The 20,400-nt window shown below is 41.5% G+C and overlaps 2 protein-coding genes across 3 annotated transcripts in view; both read left to right on the top strand.

Moving 5' to 3' along the window:
- Positions 1–6,612, top strand: part of itfg1 (integrin alpha FG-GAP repeat containing 1) — a 98,909-nt gene extending 92,297 nt beyond the window's left edge. Inside the window, exons 16-18 of the mRNA XM_077622911.1 lie at positions 367–449; positions 1,856–1,973; positions 5,835–6,612. Coding sequence (XP_077479037.1) covers positions 367–449; positions 1,856–1,973; positions 5,835–5,894 — 261 coding nt within the window. The 3' untranslated portion in view covers positions 5,895–6,612. The remainder of the gene's footprint in view (positions 1–366; positions 450–1,855; positions 1,974–5,834) is intronic.
- Positions 6,613–8,341: 1,729 nt separating this feature from the next.
- Positions 8,342–19,723, top strand: neto2a (neuropilin (NRP) and tolloid (TLL)-like 2a). 2 transcript variants are annotated; one of them, XM_077624302.1, is made up of 10 exons: positions 8,342–8,780; positions 9,709–9,765; positions 9,861–10,004; positions 11,837–12,085; positions 12,152–12,199; positions 12,276–12,403; positions 13,426–13,654; positions 16,117–16,230; positions 16,961–17,091; positions 17,597–19,723. In XM_077624302.1, the coding sequence occupies exons 1-10, from the start codon at positions 8,771–8,773 to the stop codon at positions 18,314–18,316; spliced, it is 1,830 nt and encodes a 609-aa protein (XP_077480428.1). In that variant the 5' UTR covers positions 8,342–8,770; the 3' UTR covers positions 18,317–19,723. The 2 variants fall into 2 exon arrangements, with proteins under 2 accessions (XP_077480428.1, XP_077480418.1); XM_077624292.1 differs by having other exon boundaries at positions 16,117–16,245.
- The last annotated feature ends 677 nt before the right edge of the window (positions 19,724–20,400 follow it).

Raw genomic sequence — 20,400 nt, 5'->3', positions numbered from 1 at the left:
TCGTCACCTAACATTTTTTTAACCTGATCAATGTACGGCTAGCTTAAATGTTGCCTACTTAAGCGCATTTGCACGCACATTCTCAACGTCAGCTGTCTTAAATGCACATTTCTGCCCCGAGGCTGGAAACTGACATTTAAAAAAAAAAAGATGTCTGAAAATTGAAAACCGTCTTCAACCTGCCAGTCATCTTCATTTATTTCAGTTTATTTATCAAATTCTGACCCACTCAAAACTTTGAACTCGAAGATCTGAATCAGTTTTCAACGTCATGTGTACGTGTTTTTTTGACGGCCTTTTCAATGTCTATCTTTGCGAACAAATGTCTTATAAATATAGCATGTTAAGCAACATTTGTTCCCGTAGGATTCCGGCAGAAAGGAGTGGACGGCCATCATTCCCAACTCTCAGCTCATTGTCATCCCTTACCCGCACAATCAGCCAAGCAGGTACACACAAACACCCACATACACAATCGCATACACACAGAGAAAACACACTCCCTGGTCGTAGGACGCTCCGTAAGCCGGTTGCCATGGACACGGTGGAAGGAGCGCCTCATCCGCCGGCACTTAGCGACAACACACTTAAGTTGGCGGCGCAGATTTTCTGCTGTTGTGCAAACACACGTCCACAAATACACGTTCACGTGTCACCTCGCCGTTGCGCGCCCGACGATGCAGATGGCGTTCACGCAACACGGAGGCTGAAAACGGTACATGCACCTTAATGATCCTCCAGCACCAGATGGTTACTTGATATCATATTTTGCAAGGGGATCACAAAAGAGCTAGATAAACAATGCGGTTATCATATTTATTTTCACATTCCAAGGCTTTGAATCGGATTATAATATTTGGGGTTTTTATTTTGTGGTCCGGTGGGGTAGTGGTTAGCACGTCGGGCTCGCAGTTCGGAGGTCTGGGGTTCGAGACCTCACTGTGTGGAGTTTGCATGTTCTCCGGTTTCTTTCCACACCTCAAAAATATGCATGCTAAGCTAGCTCATTGTATGCTAAATTACCCCTGGTTGTCCATTTCCTTGTGCCCTCTAATTGCTAGCTGGGATAGGCTCCAGCACCCCCCACGGTCACCCTAGACCCTGATAAACAATGCCACTATGATATTTTTTTTCACATTCCAAGGATTTCAATCATATTATAATATATTTTTTATTTTATTTTGCGGTCTGGTGGGGTAGTGGTTTGCACGTTGGCCTCGGAGTTCGGAGGTCTGGGGTTCGAGACCTCACTGTGTGGAGTTTGCATCTTCTCTGGTTTTACCATAGACCCTGATAAACAACGCCGTTATGATATTTTTTCAATTCCTAGGTTTTATCGTATTGTATTTAATATTTGTGTTTTTGATTGTACAGCCTAGTGGACGAGTGGTTAACGTTTCGGCCTCGCAGTTCTAAGAATGAGGGTTCGATCCCAGATTTGGACTTTCTTATGTGGAGTTCTGGAGTTTCCTCCCACATCCCCAAAACATGCATGCTAGTCTATGCAAGCTGGTTGAACACTCTAAATTGCCCCTAAATATGAATGAGCGTGATTGGTCGTCCGTCTAGTTGTGCCCTGCGATTGGTTGGCCACCAATTCAGGATGAACCAAATCAGTTGGGGTAGACTCCAGCACCCCCCGCGACCCTTGCGAGCCTGAGCGTCATAAAAAATGAACAAACTCCAAGTTGTGTCTTACTCAAACTGGGATGTTGCTGACATTTCAGTGCCATTGACGACAACCCAACGTCCAATCTATCTATCGACCGGTCCTCCCAGTCCAGATAGATTGGACGTCCGGCGGCGTCGAGGACGGCGAAATCCAAATGACAACGTTTTCTTTGTTTTGGCACAGCTGGACCGCCAAACTGTACCTGACACCCAGTAACAGCGTCCTGCTGACCGCCATCGCCCTGATCGGCGTTTGTGTCTTCATCCTCGTCATCATCGGCATCCTTCACTGGCAGGAGAAGGTCGGCACACACACACACACACACAAACACACAAACACAGACACACACAAAGACACACACGGGGCTCGTATCTCCGCGCAAGACCCGGAAAGACTAATTAATTGGTGTCTTCTGTCCTTTACAGCAAGGCGGGTTTGTTCTTTCATTACCCGCGTAAATACGCCCTCCGGGGAGCCCGCGTTGCCACTACTTTTCCCGCCTTTCTCGCACGCATCCGCACTCCCACATCACGCGTCCGGGCGGCGTTGGCGGCGGCGGCGTCTCGGCGTGAACACCAACCGCCGACTTCCTTCCACGCCTCGCCATCTGCCGCGTGTGCGTGCCTCCAAAATGTGACCCTGATATTTTGCCGTTTTCGTGGCCAGTTCCGAAATTTCACCCACACGCCGAGGTGAAAACTCATTCTTGGCGTCGTCACGGCGCCCATCTGTTCGTCTGCGATTCGAATTTGGTCAGACAAAACCGAGTCGATCGCAATTTTCCCAAAGACATCGCTTTGTATTTTTAGCGCTAATTTTGAAATGGAGCTAAATGTGTGGGTGTGTCAAATTTAGCAAATGTAATCCTTGCGTGGAGTCAATTTTGGATTACCCGCAAAAACACGGCCTCGCAGTTTTCGTGTGGAGGTTTCGATCCCAGGTCGGTCCTCACTGTGTGGTGGTTGCATGTTCTCTCTGGGCTTGTGTGGGTTTTCTTTGGGTACTCCCCTTTGCTCCCATATCCCAAAAACATGTATGCTAGGCTAGCTGGCCAACACTCAAAATTGCCCTTAGGTGAGTGTGAGTGTGAATGGTTGTCATTTGTGTCCTCGTGCCTTGTGATTGGCTGCCCGGCGATTCAGGATGTCCTCCGCCTGGTGGCAGTAGTTAGTTGGGATAGGCTCCAGCACCCCGCGCCGACCTTGTGAGGATTAAGTAGTTCAGGAAATAAATGATATTGGTCATTTATTGAAATGAATTGAATTGTATTGAATTGAATTGAATGTTGTTATTGACATTTAAAGCTTCACCACCAATTTCACAAATAACAACAAACAGACAATTAAATAATCAATTAATAATGACAATAAATAATCTATAGAATATTTGAATTCAATTGGATGCTTTTATTGTCATTATACAAGTAGAATGACATTTAAGGTTTCACCAATTTCAAAAATAATAACAACAAACATACAATTAAATAATCAATTAATAATAACAATACATAATCAATAGAATATTTGAATTCCATTGAATGCTTTTATTGTCATTATACAAGTAGAATGACATTTAAAGTTTCAACAATTTCACAAATAATAATAAACAGACAATTAAATAATCAATTAATTAAAAAAATAAATAATCAATAGGATATTTGAATTGAATTGAATGCTTTTATTATCATTATACAAGTATAATGAGATTTAAAGCTTTGTCCACAAAGTGCACAAATAACTTCAACAAACAGTAATAATTAAATAAGTCAACAATATAAATAAGTAGGGAAGTGCAAAAAATAACAAATGTACGGATGAATAATCAACAAATAATAATACATAAATAATAATATTATAGATAAGTAGTAATTTCATCTCATCTCATTTTCTGAACAGTTTTATCCTCACTAGGGTCGCAGGGGGTGCTGGAGCCTATCCCAGCTGACTTCGAGCTGACTTCACCTGAAATGGTGGCCAGCCAATCACAGGACACAACGAGACAAACAACCATTCATGCTCACACTCATACCTAGGGCTAATTTAGCGTGTCCAATCAGCCTACCATGCATGTTTTTGGAATGTGGGAGGAAACCGGAGTACCCGTAGAAAACCCACACAGGCCCGGGTAGATCATGCAAACTCCATACAGGTGGACCGACCTGGATTTGAACCCAGTTCTTCCACTGTGAAGCCGTCAGGCTAACCACGCACCCAACCGGGCCGCCCAGATAAGTAATAAACAACTTAATAAATCAGTAGTAGTCAACATAGTCAACATTCGACCCAATAGCCTTTACTGATAGTCAAACAAACTTTCCAAGGCGCCATTTTGGAGCAAACTACTGCATTTCGGGGCACCTTATTTAAGACCGAGTGGCATTTAGTATGACTGCCATTTGCTCTCCCGACAACAAAGTCAGGTGGAGGACAAGCGGCTCAAGAAAAGTCCGCTGCTAAGCTAGCGTGGCCGACATCCACGCGGCGCAAAGCACAAGAATATTTAAGGAGGCCAATCAATCACTCGTTTGGAAGCGTCTTCCCACCTGAGGTGCACCTTCCGACTTAATTAATCCACATCACAGACGACGGCGTCATTAAAAGCCTCGGACGGACGGACGCAAATCAATGTGCCGCTGCTTAACCGTGATTCGCCGGCCCTCCCGATGACGGACGGCGTCCTCCCGATTAAAACGTCGGCGTCAATGGCGGAGCGCCTTGCCGATGCGGAGGACATCTTTGGCTTTTATTTTTTACCGCTGTGGGAAAAAAAATGAGGCGGGATCATCCGTCAATAGCTGGGAGAATGAAATGAACTATTGATTTTGGGGGGGATGGGGGTGCCGAAGTGGCAGGGTGACAAATTATGCATCATTTTTTTTATGTGAAAGGAGTCAGCATTAGAAAGAAATCCATCATTTTTGTTTTACTGTTTTCGTCGTCCTCTGAAGCAATCGGCGTCCAATCCGTTTTGAGTGGTTGACTTTTAAGACTTGAGATAAAGAGTAGAAACAACACAATAAGGTGTAATAATCATTTCATACAGATAATCCAATTTTAAGTAATGTTTTTTAAAATCAATGGGAAAAAAAGTGCAAATAAAATTCGTTTGAAATGGAAAAAGTCATATTTTTTCGCATTTGTCACTCAAAAATATGATGACTAAATCAAAGGTACGGCTTATATGCGCACAAATTAGAGTTGACATGCAAGACAATGCGGCCGATTCGGCGCCGTAGCACGATGACGTCATGACAAATTGGCGCCATTGCGTCCGCCGTGACGTCATGACGCAAGCGAATGCCGATGCGGTAATTTATTTCAAAAAAATGATGACTGAATCAAGGGTACGGCTTATATGTGCACAAATTAGAGTTGACATGCAGGAAACGCCATAACGCAAGACAATGCGGCCGATTTGGCGCCATAACACGATGACGTCACCACAAATTGGCGCCATTGCGTCTCCCGTGACGTCATGACGCAAGCGAATGCCGATACGGGAATTTATTTTAAAAAATTGATGACTGAATCAAGGGTACGGCTTATATGTGCACAAATTAGACTTGACATGCACGACACGCCATAACGCAAGACAATGCGGCCGACTCGGCGCCGTGACACGATGACGTCACGACAAAATGGCACCATTGCGTCCGCTGTGACGTCATGACGCAAGTGAATGCCTATACGGTAATTTCCCTCAAAATGGAGAAAAGATAAACAGATAAAATGCTAAACTAAATTTATTTTGACATCTATGAACGAAATTGAAGAAAAAATCCTATCTTAAAAAAAAAATCCCTTCAAAGTAAAACATTTGTACTCCCTAATAAAACCATGAATAAGGAGGTGAAAATTGTGAATCGGGGGGTGGCTTATACACGATAAATTGTAAAATTCAAAAATTTTAAGGCAATTTTAAGGATACAGCTTATACGCACGCGGAGGCGGCTCATATGCGAGTAAATACGGTACATCAAAGACAAGGACAATAAGATGTCTGTTGACACTTGAAAGGAAGTCCACGACAAAGTGAGAAATCGCCGCTGTCGGCAAAAACCTTCCGGCGGAGGAATATTTTTAGCGCGTCACGTGAAATGGGAGTCGAGTGATGGAGGGGGTCTTTGATGCTCACCTCACTGATGTCTTTTTGTGTCTTTCAGAAAGCAGACGACCGCGAGAAGAGGCAGGAAGCCCACCGCTTCCATTTTGACGCCATGTGACCGACCACTGTTGCATCATGGGTGAACGCCCCCTTTTGTAAGGCGTTGGCTGCCATTGACGTCAATAGACGTCCATTGACTCGAACATATTGGACGTCTTTGGCCTTCAATGACATTGGATGTTAATTTCTAATCGTGTTCCAAAATGGCTCCCGTTTTTAACCCTTTACAGACCATATTGGGTTATTAAAAAAAATACTTAGGCCCATAAAAAATTGCGGATATCATATTTCATCTTTATAAACCCAATGTAAATATTGTGGACAACATGACCCAAAATGTCCAAAGATCTGGCAACCGAGTTTTATTTATATTATTTATTTTATTATTGATTGACATGTTTACATAGTTTGTATTAACCAATAATATTTCAAATAAATAACAGAAAAATTGAAATACTCTTTTTAATTTCATTGAATTTAATTTTTTCTTCGCTAAATGCCCCATAAAAAATACTAATACCGACTTTTCATGCTAGTATGACAAAATGGCCGCCTCATTCCTTTGCATCCACGTTGCCAGATATTTGTTTTGAATTCTTTATCCAGTCATTTTTGTCAGGATAAATTGGCTTTTTTCTGTTTAAAGCTACTGTGGAACAGGTCCCGAAGACTTTTGCACTTTTTATTTTGGAAACTAATAATTAAGCGTGTAAATTATTTGCTTTTCCAATCGCTGCGTCCACTCGATGTGAATAATAAAAGTTATTGACTGTGAATTACCGCGTTTTCGTGTTTTATGTCGAGGCTGGAAAAAAAAACACCCCAGGCTTTCTTTTGCTATTTACCCCCAAGCTTTTTCTTCCATTGATTTAGCTGCAACGGTGAAATGAAGCTTTATTTTGGCGAGGAGACCCCGCAGTTGGCTGCATAAAATATGCAGAGAGAAGATATCACACTTGGCAGGGCACAGCCGGACGTTTTTTTGTTGTTGTTGTTGTGGATATCTCACATGGGTTTGTTGGTTATCATCAGGAAGTAGCGTATTTTCAGACTATAAGTCGCACTAGGCAAATGATGCAAAGTGAAGAGAGAAAAAAATTATACATGGCACTTTTAGAGGGCCATTTTTGATTTGATTAGAAACCATGAAGCAACTATGTTGAAGGAACAAGAGTAAAATGGGGAAAAGTAGGATAAATAGGCTAATGTTAGCGTAGCAGTTTTTCAGAAAAAAATATAAGCCAAACAATGGGGGGGGGGGGGGAATGCGGCTTATAGGCCGGTAAATACGGTCACTGATTACACTCGTTAATAAAAAGAGAATATTGACTTACTATTTTAAATTAAAATAAAAAAATATATGTAATCTTTTCTTTTAAGCAGGAGTGTAAGTAATTTAAAAAATCATGTATTTCCTATTAAGAAGCTTAGAAGGACATTTTTCATTTAAAGGTCTATAAATGATTGCTTGGCTATTAATAAAAGCTCTCAAGTCATTAGTGGATAAATTGTGGCAGCATATTTGGCAGACGTAAAGACGACCCCAACCCCCCTGCAAATAAAACTGAAATTAATTAACATTAATTTACAACATTGCCTTATTGATTTTATCTTGAACCTGCACAAGGGACTGAAGATGGAAATTAGCCTTTGGCTATAACCTTACATATTTACTTTTATTAACATGAACATGTATATGTTTTTATTAAATAAATCAAACTCAAGATGTGTTTAAAAAACATGTTTCAGAATACATATAAAAAATGAAAATTGTTCTTATGATTGAAATATAGTTAATATATGTAAAGTAAAATTTACCAATATATAGAATCGAAATGAATGCTTTTATTCATCTCATTTTCTGAACTGCTTTATACTCACTAGGGTTACAGGGGGTGCTGAAGCCTATCCCAGCTGACTCGGGAAACCCTGAGTTGGTGGCCAGCCAATCGCAGGGCACAAGAAGACAAACAACCAATCACAGTCATAGCCAGGGGCAATTTAGAGTATCCAATCAGCCTACTATGCATGTCTTTGGAATGTGGCAGGAAACCGGAGTACCCGGAGAAAACCCACGCAGGCCCGGGGAGAACATGCAAACTCCACACCGTTGCCCCACTTGGATTTGAACCCAGATCTCCCACTGCGAGACCATAGCGCTAACCACTCAATCACCGGGCCACATACAAGTATATAATGAGATTTAAAGCAAAGTGAACATATAACAACAAACAAACAAACACAAATAAATAATCCATAAATAAGTAGTCCAATTCAGATCAGCAGAGTGGTGTGTATATATATATATATATATATATATATATATATATATATATATATATATATATATATATATATATATATATATATATATATATACTGATTTTTTTTATTGATAAAACCTTTGATTCTTGTTCATCGACCTTAAGAGTGTTTTATTTTGAAGGCGCCACCGGAACAGGCTGGATGTCATTCTTACATCGGCCTTGACGACGCTGGCCGGTGACGACTCGGCGCTTGATGTCAGCGGCGCCCGCGGCTTTAAATGCTCCTCATGCGGGCGCAGCTCCTCCTCAGTGCGCCCACGGACTTGAAAGCTCATCTTTTCTCCTCTTTTCTTCTCTCTCTCGCTCTTTCTCTCTCTCTTTTTTTTCTCTCTACTCCTTTCCCTCTCTCTTCCTCCCCATCTCTTTTTGGATACCCCACTTGGAGCACCACCTCGTCAGGGTTCGAGTCCCACTCGGAATCCGAGCTGGGGCGTAACAATGGCCGGGCTGAGACGCTGACAACCTCCGCTGGATTTCCACCAAGCCGGGACCCCACGCGTGATGGATGTACCCCCCTTTTAGACCTTTATTCCCCCGAACCCTCACGCGACGAAGCGGGTTGTAGTTTCAGGAAAGAAAAAAAGGGAACATTCTCACAGAGGAAATAATGCACAAAGGTGAGTCCCTTTTTTCCCCAATTTCGTTTTCATACCATCGCTCAAACTTTATCAGAAATTGTGACTTCCGCCCTAATTAGGGTATTTTTACCCTCATTTTCGGGCATCAATGCGCGGATGGGTGCACGCTAGGCTACTTGTTTTTTACACCCAGCTGAGTTCCGCTTGACTTCACCCGGACCGATAGACACCCGCGTCTAGTTCCATTATCGGACACGGGGTGGCCGACCAAGAGGCTCTGATGGGCGGATCGCGTCACTGCCTCGCCCCGGTGGGTCCCATGGAACGGGTACCGTTCCATTATCGGACGCTGGTGTCACGTCAACTGCGTGCTTAATTGGGTTTGGGTCCATAAAATGAGGAGTTTTGACATGCTTTTGTTCAGACAAATACCCATAGAAGAGGACAGACGTATGTCATCTCAGGTGCATTGATTGGTCGCCAAATACATGGATATCCTTTCAAAGTCTGCTCTTTCTTTGGTTTTATTCCAGATTAGCCATGATGGAATAACATGAGTGGCAATAGGCGTTCAATCCATTTGGACAGTTTCAGGGATTGACAGGATTTATTCCCCGATGCAATGGATATGACGTCTATCAGCGTCAATGGCAGTGACATGAATATTTTTAACCACTATTGATTTGGTTAGAAGTCGGGTGGCTAGTTTCAGGTAGCTAATCGAGTGGAATGTTAACCAATCAGGTTGTCAGAATCAAAACTGTTATAGTATGCGGAGAATTAATGATATTTAATTTGGTCATTTTAATAGGAGGTCAAAATGAACCTTGTTTGACTTCATAAAATGAAACAGAGCCAGGTGATGTATGCCAAACATTAATCATATAGATGAGATTTACTAAGAATATTAATTATCTGTATTTTACAGTCAAAACATATTTGATATCATATTCGTTTGACTTTCTAGCGTGGATCCTCGTCGTTCTCATCGAAGAAGGCCTCGCTCTGGCGCAGAGAACCAAAGGTGAGCACCACCTAAAAAAAATGCACAAGAACAAACAAACAAACCAAAAAGACATTTCAAGCAATCCATTGTCGTCTTAATTGTTTTTTTTTAAGATTCCTTGGGTGACAATGGCGTCCAGAGCCCAAACCACAACGACTGTGGCACGTGGGTTCGCACCATCAATGGCGGCGTGTTCACATCGCCAAATTATCCCAACACGTACCCCCCCAACAAGGAGTGCGTCTACATCTTAGAAGGTGAGGAAGGTGTATTATAAACTATGGAATTATGGGTAAAGTGGTTATCTTTTTTGGGGGGAGGGGCAAGGGTGAAAGAGACAACTTAGATTTTTTTTTGCTGCTAAAAGTTAACTAGAATTTGACTTTTTCTTGCTTTAAATGGCATTTTTGAATGATTGGAATACAGACTTCCATTAAATCTCATTATTAGGTAACACAGATGTTTAATATTTATATATTTTTATGTACATATTTCAATGATTAAATGTATATATTTAAATGGCGAATGACGTTCAGACGGTATTGAAAAAACAGGTAGAATCAAAACAGGGAAAACTAATAAATCATAAAATTGCGGCTAGAATGTATTTTGTTTGGGGGCAATATAGCAGGAAGAAAATATAAGCAAAGCATTTTCTAGGGGTGTTTTTTGGGACAAATATATGGATTTAAACATATCTCAGGTTACTATGAAATGAGAAAATCTTGGTTAAGGGAGAATAAATCACATAAAGTATCATCTTCGAATGAACCGCCATTTTTATTGGAAAAAAAGAAATGCTCTTTTTACACTCAAATTTGTTGCCCATCTTCCTAAATGCGAGATGAGGATGAAGGAGGCTCCCATCCACATGCGGCTCAATCGCGCCCCCTTTTGAAAAGAAATAGCGTTACAGCAACTCACTTGGACCACTGACAGATAAGAACAATTTTGCCATCACCTTGCGGAAACAAATCCACTCATTGATTGTCTTAAGATCAACTTTCTGAACCACCTATCTTCACAAGGGGCGCAGGGGGGTGCTGGAGTCTCTCCCAGCTCACTACGGGCACCAGGCGGGGAACACTCTGAATGGGTGGCCCGCCAATCACAGGGCGAAAGGAGACAGACAACCAATAACAGGAACAATCACTAACCACTTTAGTCACTTTGTCTACTTATTTATGTGACCACTTATTCATCTTGACTACTTATCTATGTTGACTAATTTATGTTGTTGACTACTTATCTATGTTGACTACTTATCTTTGGTGACTAACTTATTTATGTTGACTACTTATCTATGTTGACTAATTTATGTTGTTGACTACTTATTTATGTTAACTACTAATTTTGTTAACTACTTATCTATGCTGAATACGACTTATTTATTATGTTGACTACTTATTTATGTTAACTACTTATTTATGTTAAGTACTTATCTATGTTGACTACGACTTATTTATTATGTTGACTACGACTTATTTATTATGTTGACTACGACTTATTTATTATGTTGACTACTTATCTATGTTGACTACTTATCTATCTATGTTGACTACTTATCTATCTATGTTGACTACTTATCTATGGTGACTAATTTATTTATGTTGACTACTTATCTATATTGACTACTTATCTATGTTGACTAATTTATTTATGTTGACTACTTATCTATGTTGACTAATTTATTTATGTTGACTACTTATCTATGTTGACTAATTTATGTTGTTGACTACTTATTTATGTTAACTACTTATCTATGTTGATTAATTTATGTTGTTGACTACTTATTTATGTTAACTACTTATCTATGTTGACTACGACTTATTTATTATGTTGACTAATTATCTATGTTGACAACTTATCTATGTTGACTACTTATCTATGTTGACTACTTATCTATGTTGACTACTTATCTATGTTGACTACTTATCTATGTTGACTACTTATCTATGTTGACTACTTATCTATGTTGACTACTTATCTATGTTGACTACTTATCTATGTTGACTACTTATCTATGTTGACTACTTATCTATGTTGACTACTTATCTATGTTGACTAATTTATGTTGTTGAATCAACAGCACTGCCCAGGCAGCGAATCCAGCTGGCCTTCGACAAGAACTACTACATCGAGCCGTCCTTCGAGTGCCGTTTCGACCACATCGAGATCCGCGACGGGCCCTTTGGCTTCTCGCCGCTCATCAACCGCGTGTGCGGGGGCAAGAACCCCGGGCCCATCACCTCCACCGGACGCTTCATGTGGATCAAGTTCACCAGTGACGAGGAGCTGGAGGGCCTCGGATTCCGCGTCAAGTACACCTTCGTGGCAGGTAAGGATGACCTTTCGCCGTCCCCACGCGTGGGCGGGCTGACATTTCCATCCGTTGTCTTTCCAGACCCTGACTTCCATCTGCACGTGGGCGGGCTTTTAAACCCCATCCCAGGTATGGCGTTCTTTTACTCCTGAAATAAAAGGGCATCCTCGTCGTCCTACGTCGTCATCTGGTTGTCACCCCGCAGATTGTCAGTTTGAAATGGGCGGCTACGATGGGGTCATCCGATCCAGTCAGGTGGACGAAAGCAAGCGGGTCAAGCCCGGTGACGCTTTGGACTGCATCTGGACCATCAGGGCCCCCCCTATGTCCAAGGTCTGTAAGCACCGCCCCTGAAGTTGTACTGAGGTGCTCTGAAATACGACACCGAGTCACGTTAGAGACCAATCCTTCCCAAAAGGGGGCAGAAAAGGCTTACTAATGAAATTAGATTCTCTCAGCTGCTTTGGCCACACCCACTAAAATGATGTCACAACCAGAACAGCCTGTGGCGTCTGCTAGCATGCTTTCCATTCTGTTGGTGCCATGTGACATTCTGACATTCTATCAACGCGTACCAGCTAGCGAAGCGCTCAAAAGCTAGAAATGGTGATGTCGCAACCAGAATTGCCGAAAAAGGGGGCGTTTCCTCATTCATTTTTGGAATGGTTAAAGATCAACTACATTTAAAGGTCAAAATTTGTAAAATGTAACATTTCATAATTTGGCATGGTTACTATTTCAGAGCACCTTCATAAAGCAAGTCACTATTTTTGGTCATTTGAAAAAAATATTTGATGTATTTATTGTAATTATTAATCATTTGTATATTTTTAATTTTTGGGTACAAATACATACACAAATAAATGTATAAATGAACAAATTTGCACATTAGTGCTGTTTGCAATTTTTACTATTTTATAACAACGTTGCAAAATTGCAATTATATTTTTTTTAATTATGAATTATTTGTGAATTTTTCATTTTATAGTATGAATACATTTATAAAGAACAAAATGTTAATACATTATAAATTGAAACACAAAAGATTTTTTTGCATAGCATTTAACTCATTGTATGCCACTGACGGCCAATTCATTTAATGTACCGCATTTACTTGCATATAAGCCGCACCCTGAAAATTGCCTTCAAATTTTTTCGATGGCTGCCCGGGACGGGAACGTGATTTTTTTTTCACGTTTTATGCAAGATAAGTACGTTTTTTTCTTGAATTTCATTCATACACGTCAAAATATATATATATATATTTTGTCCGACAAAGGAGGCCTATATGCGAGTAAATACGGTAGGTAAATTGGCAAAAAATCTAATCCATTTTGACCCAACCCTCTTTTTAGATTTACTTACGCTTCATGGAGTACCAGATGGAGCACTCCAACGAGTGCAAGAAGAACTTTGTGGCCATCTACGACGGCAGCAGCGCCATCGAGAACCTCAAGGCCAAGTTCTGCAGCACGGTGGCCAACGACATCATGCTGGAGACCGGCGTGGGCGTCGTGCGCATGTGGGCCGACGAGAAGAGCCGCCTCAGCCGCTTTCGGATGCTCTTCACCTCCTTCGTGGACCGTGAGTCGCCACCGTTTCCTCGTGCTAGCCAATGACGTCGCTATACGGATTTCGTAGTGGCCTGAAAGGTGCTATAAAATGCTAGCAAATTGCTAGCAGACGGAAATTTGGACAAATTAGACCCTAACTCAAGGGTGTCAAACTCGGGTTTGTTCGCGGGCCATTTTAGATATAATATATATATATTTTTAATTTGATTATAAGAACTGGATCAAAAGCCCTAAATATTCAGTTTTTTATAGATATAAAACTGTTTATTTGAACTTTTTTTTTCTTAGTAAGGGAAAACATCTAATAATCATTTGTTTTTCATTTATTTTTAGATTTTACAAAATGCTTTTTGAGCTAAAAACACCAAAAGAAAAAAATGGATAAAAAATTGCAATTATTGATTTAAAAAGGGTTACATCAGGAAATATGATATATATCTAAAATCTTCATTTGAATTTGATCCTAAAACAGAAAGTTGGCACTCATGATTCACTTAGTCGGGCCGCACAAAATGATGCGGCGGGCCAGATTTGGCCCCCGGGCCGCCACTTTGACACCTGTGCCCTAATTAATCATTCATTCATTCAATTTCTGAACCGCTTTATCCTCACAAGGGTCGGTCCACTCATCCCCCAAGCCGCCACCCTAACTAATCTTCCATGGTACTTTGTCTTAGCTCCGCCCACAAAGAAATGATGTCACAACCAGAATTAGCAGATTTTTATATTCGCTATTCATAGGCATTCTATTTTGTTGTTGGCATGTGACCGGTCCGGTCTGTCATTCTGTTAGCATGTGCTAGCTAGCGTAGCGGCAGAAAGCTCCACTTAATTTTGATGGATTTTTGCTTTTGTCAGCCGTTGTTAGTGAAGCTGCGCTGTTGTGGAGAAATATTTGCTTCCCCCTCCTCTCAGATCTTCCCACGTTGGCGGACGCCATGTTTGCATAACCTGGATTTGAATTTGGCCAGAAGGCCCGACTTGTCAGCTCGAGTCGCTATCGTCCATTTGTAGCCTTAATGGAAGCGGCGTCTTTTTTAGAGAGCAATCTTTCCATGCCGTGTCGCGCCTTTTTCTGTGACTCCAGCCATCTGCATCCTGGCACAATGTTATTCTTACTGTTGGGCTATTGCAGGCTGATTACAAAAATTAAAAAAAATCAAGGTTATGGAACCAAATGTTCTTTCAAATTTACAAAACATGCAAATGGCTTCAATACATTTGCACTCGTTTCGATGTTGTTTTTTGGCCAATTTGTGAGTTTTGTTTTGTTTCGTTTTTTTGCTAAGCATTTTAGATTGCATTCGTGCTAGTGTCTTCTGCTGGATTGTTCATTCTAGGGGTGAGGGGGGTGCTGGAGCCTATCTCAGCTAGCTACGGGCACCTGGCGGGGAACATCCTTAATGGGTGGCCGGCCAATCGCAGGGCGCAAGAAGATGGTCAACCACTAACCACTTTAGTCACTTAGTATTTATGTAACCATGTTGACTACTTATTTATGTTGACTACTTATTTACGTTGTTAGCTACTTATCTATGTTGACTACTTAATTACGTTGTTGGCTACTTATCTATGTTGACTACTTATTTACGTTGTTGACTACTTATCTATGTTGACTAATTTATGTTGTTGACTATGTACTTATTTATGTTTACTACTTATTTATGTTGACTACTTATTTATGTTGACTACTTATTTACGTTATTGGCTACTTATCTATGTTGACTAATTTATGTTGTTGACTACTTATTTACGTTGTTGGCTACGTATTGATGTTGTTGACTTATTTATGTGGTTGACTACGTATTTATGTTGTTGACTAATTTATATTGTTGACTACTTATTTATGTTGTTGACTACTTATTTATGTTGTTGACTACTTATCTATGCTGGAGCCTCTCCCAGCCAATTACGGGCACCAGGCAGGCGACACTCTGAATCGGTGGCCAACCAATCGCAGGGCAGAATGAGACAAATAACCAAACAAAAACGTATGTGACCACTTTTTCATGTTGACTACTTATCTATGTTGACTACTACCTATCCATTATGTTGACTACCTATGTATTACTTATTTTTCCATCATTTAATTTTTATTATTTATTTATCTGTTTGTTTGTTTGTTTTTGTTTGTTGTTGTTATTTGTGCACTTTGTGATAAAGTCTCATCATACATGTATAATGACAATAAAAGCACTCAATTCAATTTAACGCTAGGGACAATATAGCCTACGATTAGCCTAGCATGCATGTTTTGGGGGAAAGCGGAGTACCCGGAGAAAACCCACGCGAGCCCGGGGAGAACATGCAAACCCCACACAGTGAGGATCAAAGCCTCGATCTCAGAACCGTGAGGGCGACGCACCAACCACTCGAGCGCCTGCTGTATTTTAATTGCACTCAAATGGCTTACGGGCATTTTGGCACCACGGTCATTCTTTTTTCGTTATGTCCTTCTTCTCTTGCCTGCAGCACCTTGCTCGGCCGACACCTTCTTCTGCCACAGCAACATGTGCATCAACAACTCACTGGTGTGCAATGGCGTCCAGAACTGTGTCTACCCATGGGATGAAAATCACTGCAAAGGTCAGATAAGAAAAGGTCTGCAAATTGCCCGAGGTTTTCTCGTAGGTCTCACTTTTAGCATTCAAAATAACTCAAGAAAGGACTAAGGGATTATTGTCAAATTTGTGGGGTCATGTTTGGAATATGAAACAGACCGGGGGGGAAAAACTTGTGGTCATGAATGTGTTTTTGTTCAAAATATCAAGTACGAATAAGGATATTTGTACCAAACTTGCAGGATAGGTTTGTAATATTAGCTGAGTTAGGGGGTCAAAGGTCACAGAAGTCAGAAACATTTGTGTTTATGAGAACTCAAGAATGAAAAGGGTATTGTAAATAAACTTGAATCAGAAGGGGTGACTCATTTTGGAGGTCAAGAGGTTAAAGGTCATAGAGGTCAGAAAGGAAAAAAATGGCAATAACCTGATAATCAATTAGCTTATTCAAGTATTTTCAGGGTAGATGATATGATGTCATGTGATGACATGTTGGGCCTTGAGAGAAAGGAGTACACATTCTGCCAAATTTGGCTTTGAATTTGGCTGCTTTGGCGGAAATCTGCTCTCTCGGGTGCTCCTCTCGTTTATAGTAAATTGTGTGAGTTACTCCCACATTTTTACCATCTTTTTTTATTTATTTTTTACCTAGGTCTACAATGTCTTCTGTGTCTGTCTTGCTACTGCAACCAAGGAAATTTCCCGAATACGGGATGAAATAAAATTCTAATCTAATTTAATCTAATCTAATCCAGAGAAGCGATCAAGAGGTCTCTTCCACCAAATCACCAAGACCCACGGCACCGTCATTGGTGTCTCATCTGGGATTGTGTTGGTTCTTCTCATCATTTCCATCTTGGTCCAGATGAAGCAGCCTCGGAAAAAGGTATCAAAAGAAGGTGTAGTTCGCATGCCAAACCAGTAGTGGTCGCTATACATACTGTAAATACACAAAATTCAATTGGCAATGCAAAGAATCCTACAGTTACGATTCCTCGACCTACGACCTTTGAATTATTATTTTTTTAAGTACATAATAATGTGAAAATCCACACTGAAACTCTTTCTGAACTCAGAATTATTATTATCATTTTTAAATAATTTACAGTGGAAAAAAATCACAAAGTAGTGAATTCTCGATAAGTGAAGACACGATAATCGAGGGAAAACTGTATACATCTATAATCTTCATTTGAATTTAATCCTAAAAAGGAAAGTCGGCACTCATGATCTACTTGCTCGGGCCGCACAAAATGATGCGGCGGGCCAGATTTGGCCCCCGGGCCGCCATTTTGACTCCTGTGGGTTAAACTGTCGGCACTGGATCGGTCGGAACAAGGACCGGGATTGTTTTGAGACCCCTGATTTCAGACAATTGTGTTCTCTTTAAGGTGGTTGCCCGCCGGCCTGGCGTTTTCAACAAAGCGGGTCTCCAAGAAGTCTTCGACCCGCCGCACTACGAGCTCTTCTCCCTGCGCGACAAGGAGATATCATCCGACCTGGCCGACCTAACCGATGAGCTGGACAGCTTCCATAAGGTCCGGCGCTCGTCCACCATGTCGCGTTGCGTCCACGAGCACCACTGCGGCTCGCAGGGCTCCGTGGGGACGGGCGGCAGCGTCAGCGGCGTCGGCGTTGGCGGCGGCAGCGGCAGCATGAAGCACAGCCGCACCACCCTCAGCTCCATGGAGCTGTCCTACCACAACGACTTCTCCAAGCCGCCGCCCATGAAGACCTTCAACTCCACCGGCACGTACAAGAAAAGCTGCTACGGCTACAAACAGCACGCTCAGACTCACGACTGCGACCAGCAGGTCATCGAGGACCGCGTCACCGAGGAGATTCCCTGCGAGATTTACGGCCGGGGAGGCGGGGCCATGGGCGGCCTAGGCCTGGGCGGGGCCGTGGGTATCACGGGGGGCGTGGCCCTAGCCGGGGGCTTGGGCATGCCGGGCGGCATGGCCATGGCCGGCCCCAGCGGCATCGCCGGCGGCATCGGGGGCAACATGGGCGGAGCTTGCGGCACCCTCACCATTCGCGGGAGCAGTTCTCGCAACAGCGCCTCCTCGGTGGTCGATCCCCAACAGCGCTCCATGTCCATGGACTTTTAAAAAAAATTAAAAAAAATGAACTTGTTTGTTAGAAAATCGGGATCAAGGAAGCAAATTCTGGACCTCAATGGTCAACAGCGCCCTCTATCCATGGACTTGAAGAAGGAACATCTCTGGGGAAGGCTTAATTAGTCACACCCGCATGCACATCAGTCAAATGCAGAGGCGGAGAGACTTAAAACGGGAATAATCACATCAGGACGACTGCGGGGAACCGGAGAGTCCGGAATCGGACCCGCATGCGGACCCTCTGTCGGATCAAGAACCCGCCCGGAGATGGACCCTTTCTTAACTTTTTACATCTGTTCACCTGGCACAAGCAAATATATATATATATATACATAGTGTCTTGAAATAATTTATTAGAATTCTTTTTTTTATGATGGTGCGTCACAACTCAGATAATCAGGCCTTGCCACAGATTTCAAACTTGTCTGATCCGTCCAAAACCCCTGTCCCAGACCTACAATTTTCAATTTATGGTAGCCATCACAACCGCTTGGTGAGTTTTTTTCCCTGTCTTGGTTGTGGTACGTCACAAAAAAACGTGTTTTTTTCTGTTTTTTGGTCACAGGAATGTCAACTTGAAAGTATTTTGGGGACAATCTAGCACGTTTCCAAGTGCACGCCATGATCATTATATCAGTCCGCATACATTGTGACGTCATAAGAGGGCGCCAGAGTTCTTTCGGATTCTCCTCTCTACGGAACTATTTGCCGGAGTATATTCGGAACCGAATACTTTGTCCTAGGACATCTCGGAGCAGTTAGTTTTGTCCATTATTGCAGTATTAGTCACAAAACAAACCAAGAAAATGTGGAAAAGTCGATTTCTAATCGAAGGGACCAAAATGTGATGCGGGCTCACCGCACCTGTCAATTTGGCTAATGTTGTGACTCAATTGTGCCTCTTGAGGACGAAAGTGGCATTACAACACCATTAGATGGACGGCCATGTTCTGGCCTGCTTACCTCACTTATACAAATGCAGACATAACGCCTATAGCTCCATCTCGCCATGGGAAGAGCACACTAAGGGACTCTTATTTTGGTAAGAGGAAGTGTTTTTATTTTTGAATTCTCGTGAAATGTCAAACAAGCACAACTCGTCGTCCCCTTCCTGAAGACACGTCGTGGACGAGGACTTGTATGATTTGATTCTTTTGGATTAAAAGAGAACCTATAGCCTACTCACTAGCCTGTAAGAGCATCATTGCCATGTGTCACAGCCATTGACGGCAAGAGACGTCCAATTCACTTGGTTGTTTATCACGTCAATGGCAAACAATGAGTTAAAACGGGTTGGTGTCAGTATTTATTTGTAGGTAAATTAAAGTATGTATAAAATACATTACTGAATATTATGATTAAGACTTTTTGTACAAATAAAGCCTGTTCCTAGTCTTATGATGAGTCATAATTGACTACAAAAAGTGACTTATTTTATTTATTTATTTATTTATTACACCAATGCCCTGCCCACTTCCCCTATTTCAAATACGTTATTTGCGTTTTATAGAGTTCTCACTGTTAAATATCTTTCTTTATTTGAGATATATTTTACTTTTGTAGTATTTGTTTTTCCTGTTTTTGTATTATCATAAAGCGTTTTTATACATTTAAATATTCTTGTACTTGCAAGTTTTCAAGGGATTTATTTCATAGCCATTTTGGTTACTTTTTTTTAACCTTTCAAAGCTCAAACCACGAAAGAATTGAAAGGAAATTAAAATGCTATCATCTCTGAGCCTTTAATTGTCCTTGCAAACAAATATATAACTGAAAAATTCATGTATCAAATATGATAAGACCTTTTCAAGGACATCAAGCACAATTTAATGCTTTGTAGCGTAATTCAAAATGTAAGGAGTTTAAAGCTAGCATATGAAAATCAATATCATCTCAAAACACTTTATCAGGATTAGTCAATCTAAGACTTTTAATTCCTCTTATAGTAAGAGGAATCATCCGAATATTACCACTAAGTGCACCGTCATAAAAGCCACGCAAAGAAATCAAGGAAATTTTTCTTTGTAACTTCCATAAGAAAAAAAAGTAGTAACAGCTGCCATCCCTCCCCCGGG

Source organism: Stigmatopora argus, chromosome 2 (assembly GCF_051989625.1).
Source record: "Stigmatopora argus isolate UIUO_Sarg chromosome 2, RoL_Sarg_1.0, whole genome shotgun sequence".
Classification (NCBI taxonomy): Eukaryota; Metazoa; Chordata; class Actinopteri; order Syngnathiformes; family Syngnathidae; genus Stigmatopora; species Stigmatopora argus.
Note: the sequence above shows the minus strand (reverse complement) of the source record. Positions and strands in the feature narration are given on the sequence as shown.

What these genes read in the sequence shown, in the direction of transcription:
- neto2a (XM_077624292.1), top strand. An exon ending in GGGCCCCCCCTATGTCCAAG is followed by an intron (nt 12,404 to 13,425) that starts GTCTGTAAGCAC and finishes CCCTCTTTTTAG; the next exon opens with ATTTACTTACGCTTCATGGA. An exon ending in CTTCACCTCCTTCGTGGACC is followed by an intron (nt 13,655 to 16,116) that starts GTGAGTCGCCAC and finishes TCTTGCCTGCAG; the next exon opens with CACCTTGCTCGGCCGACACC.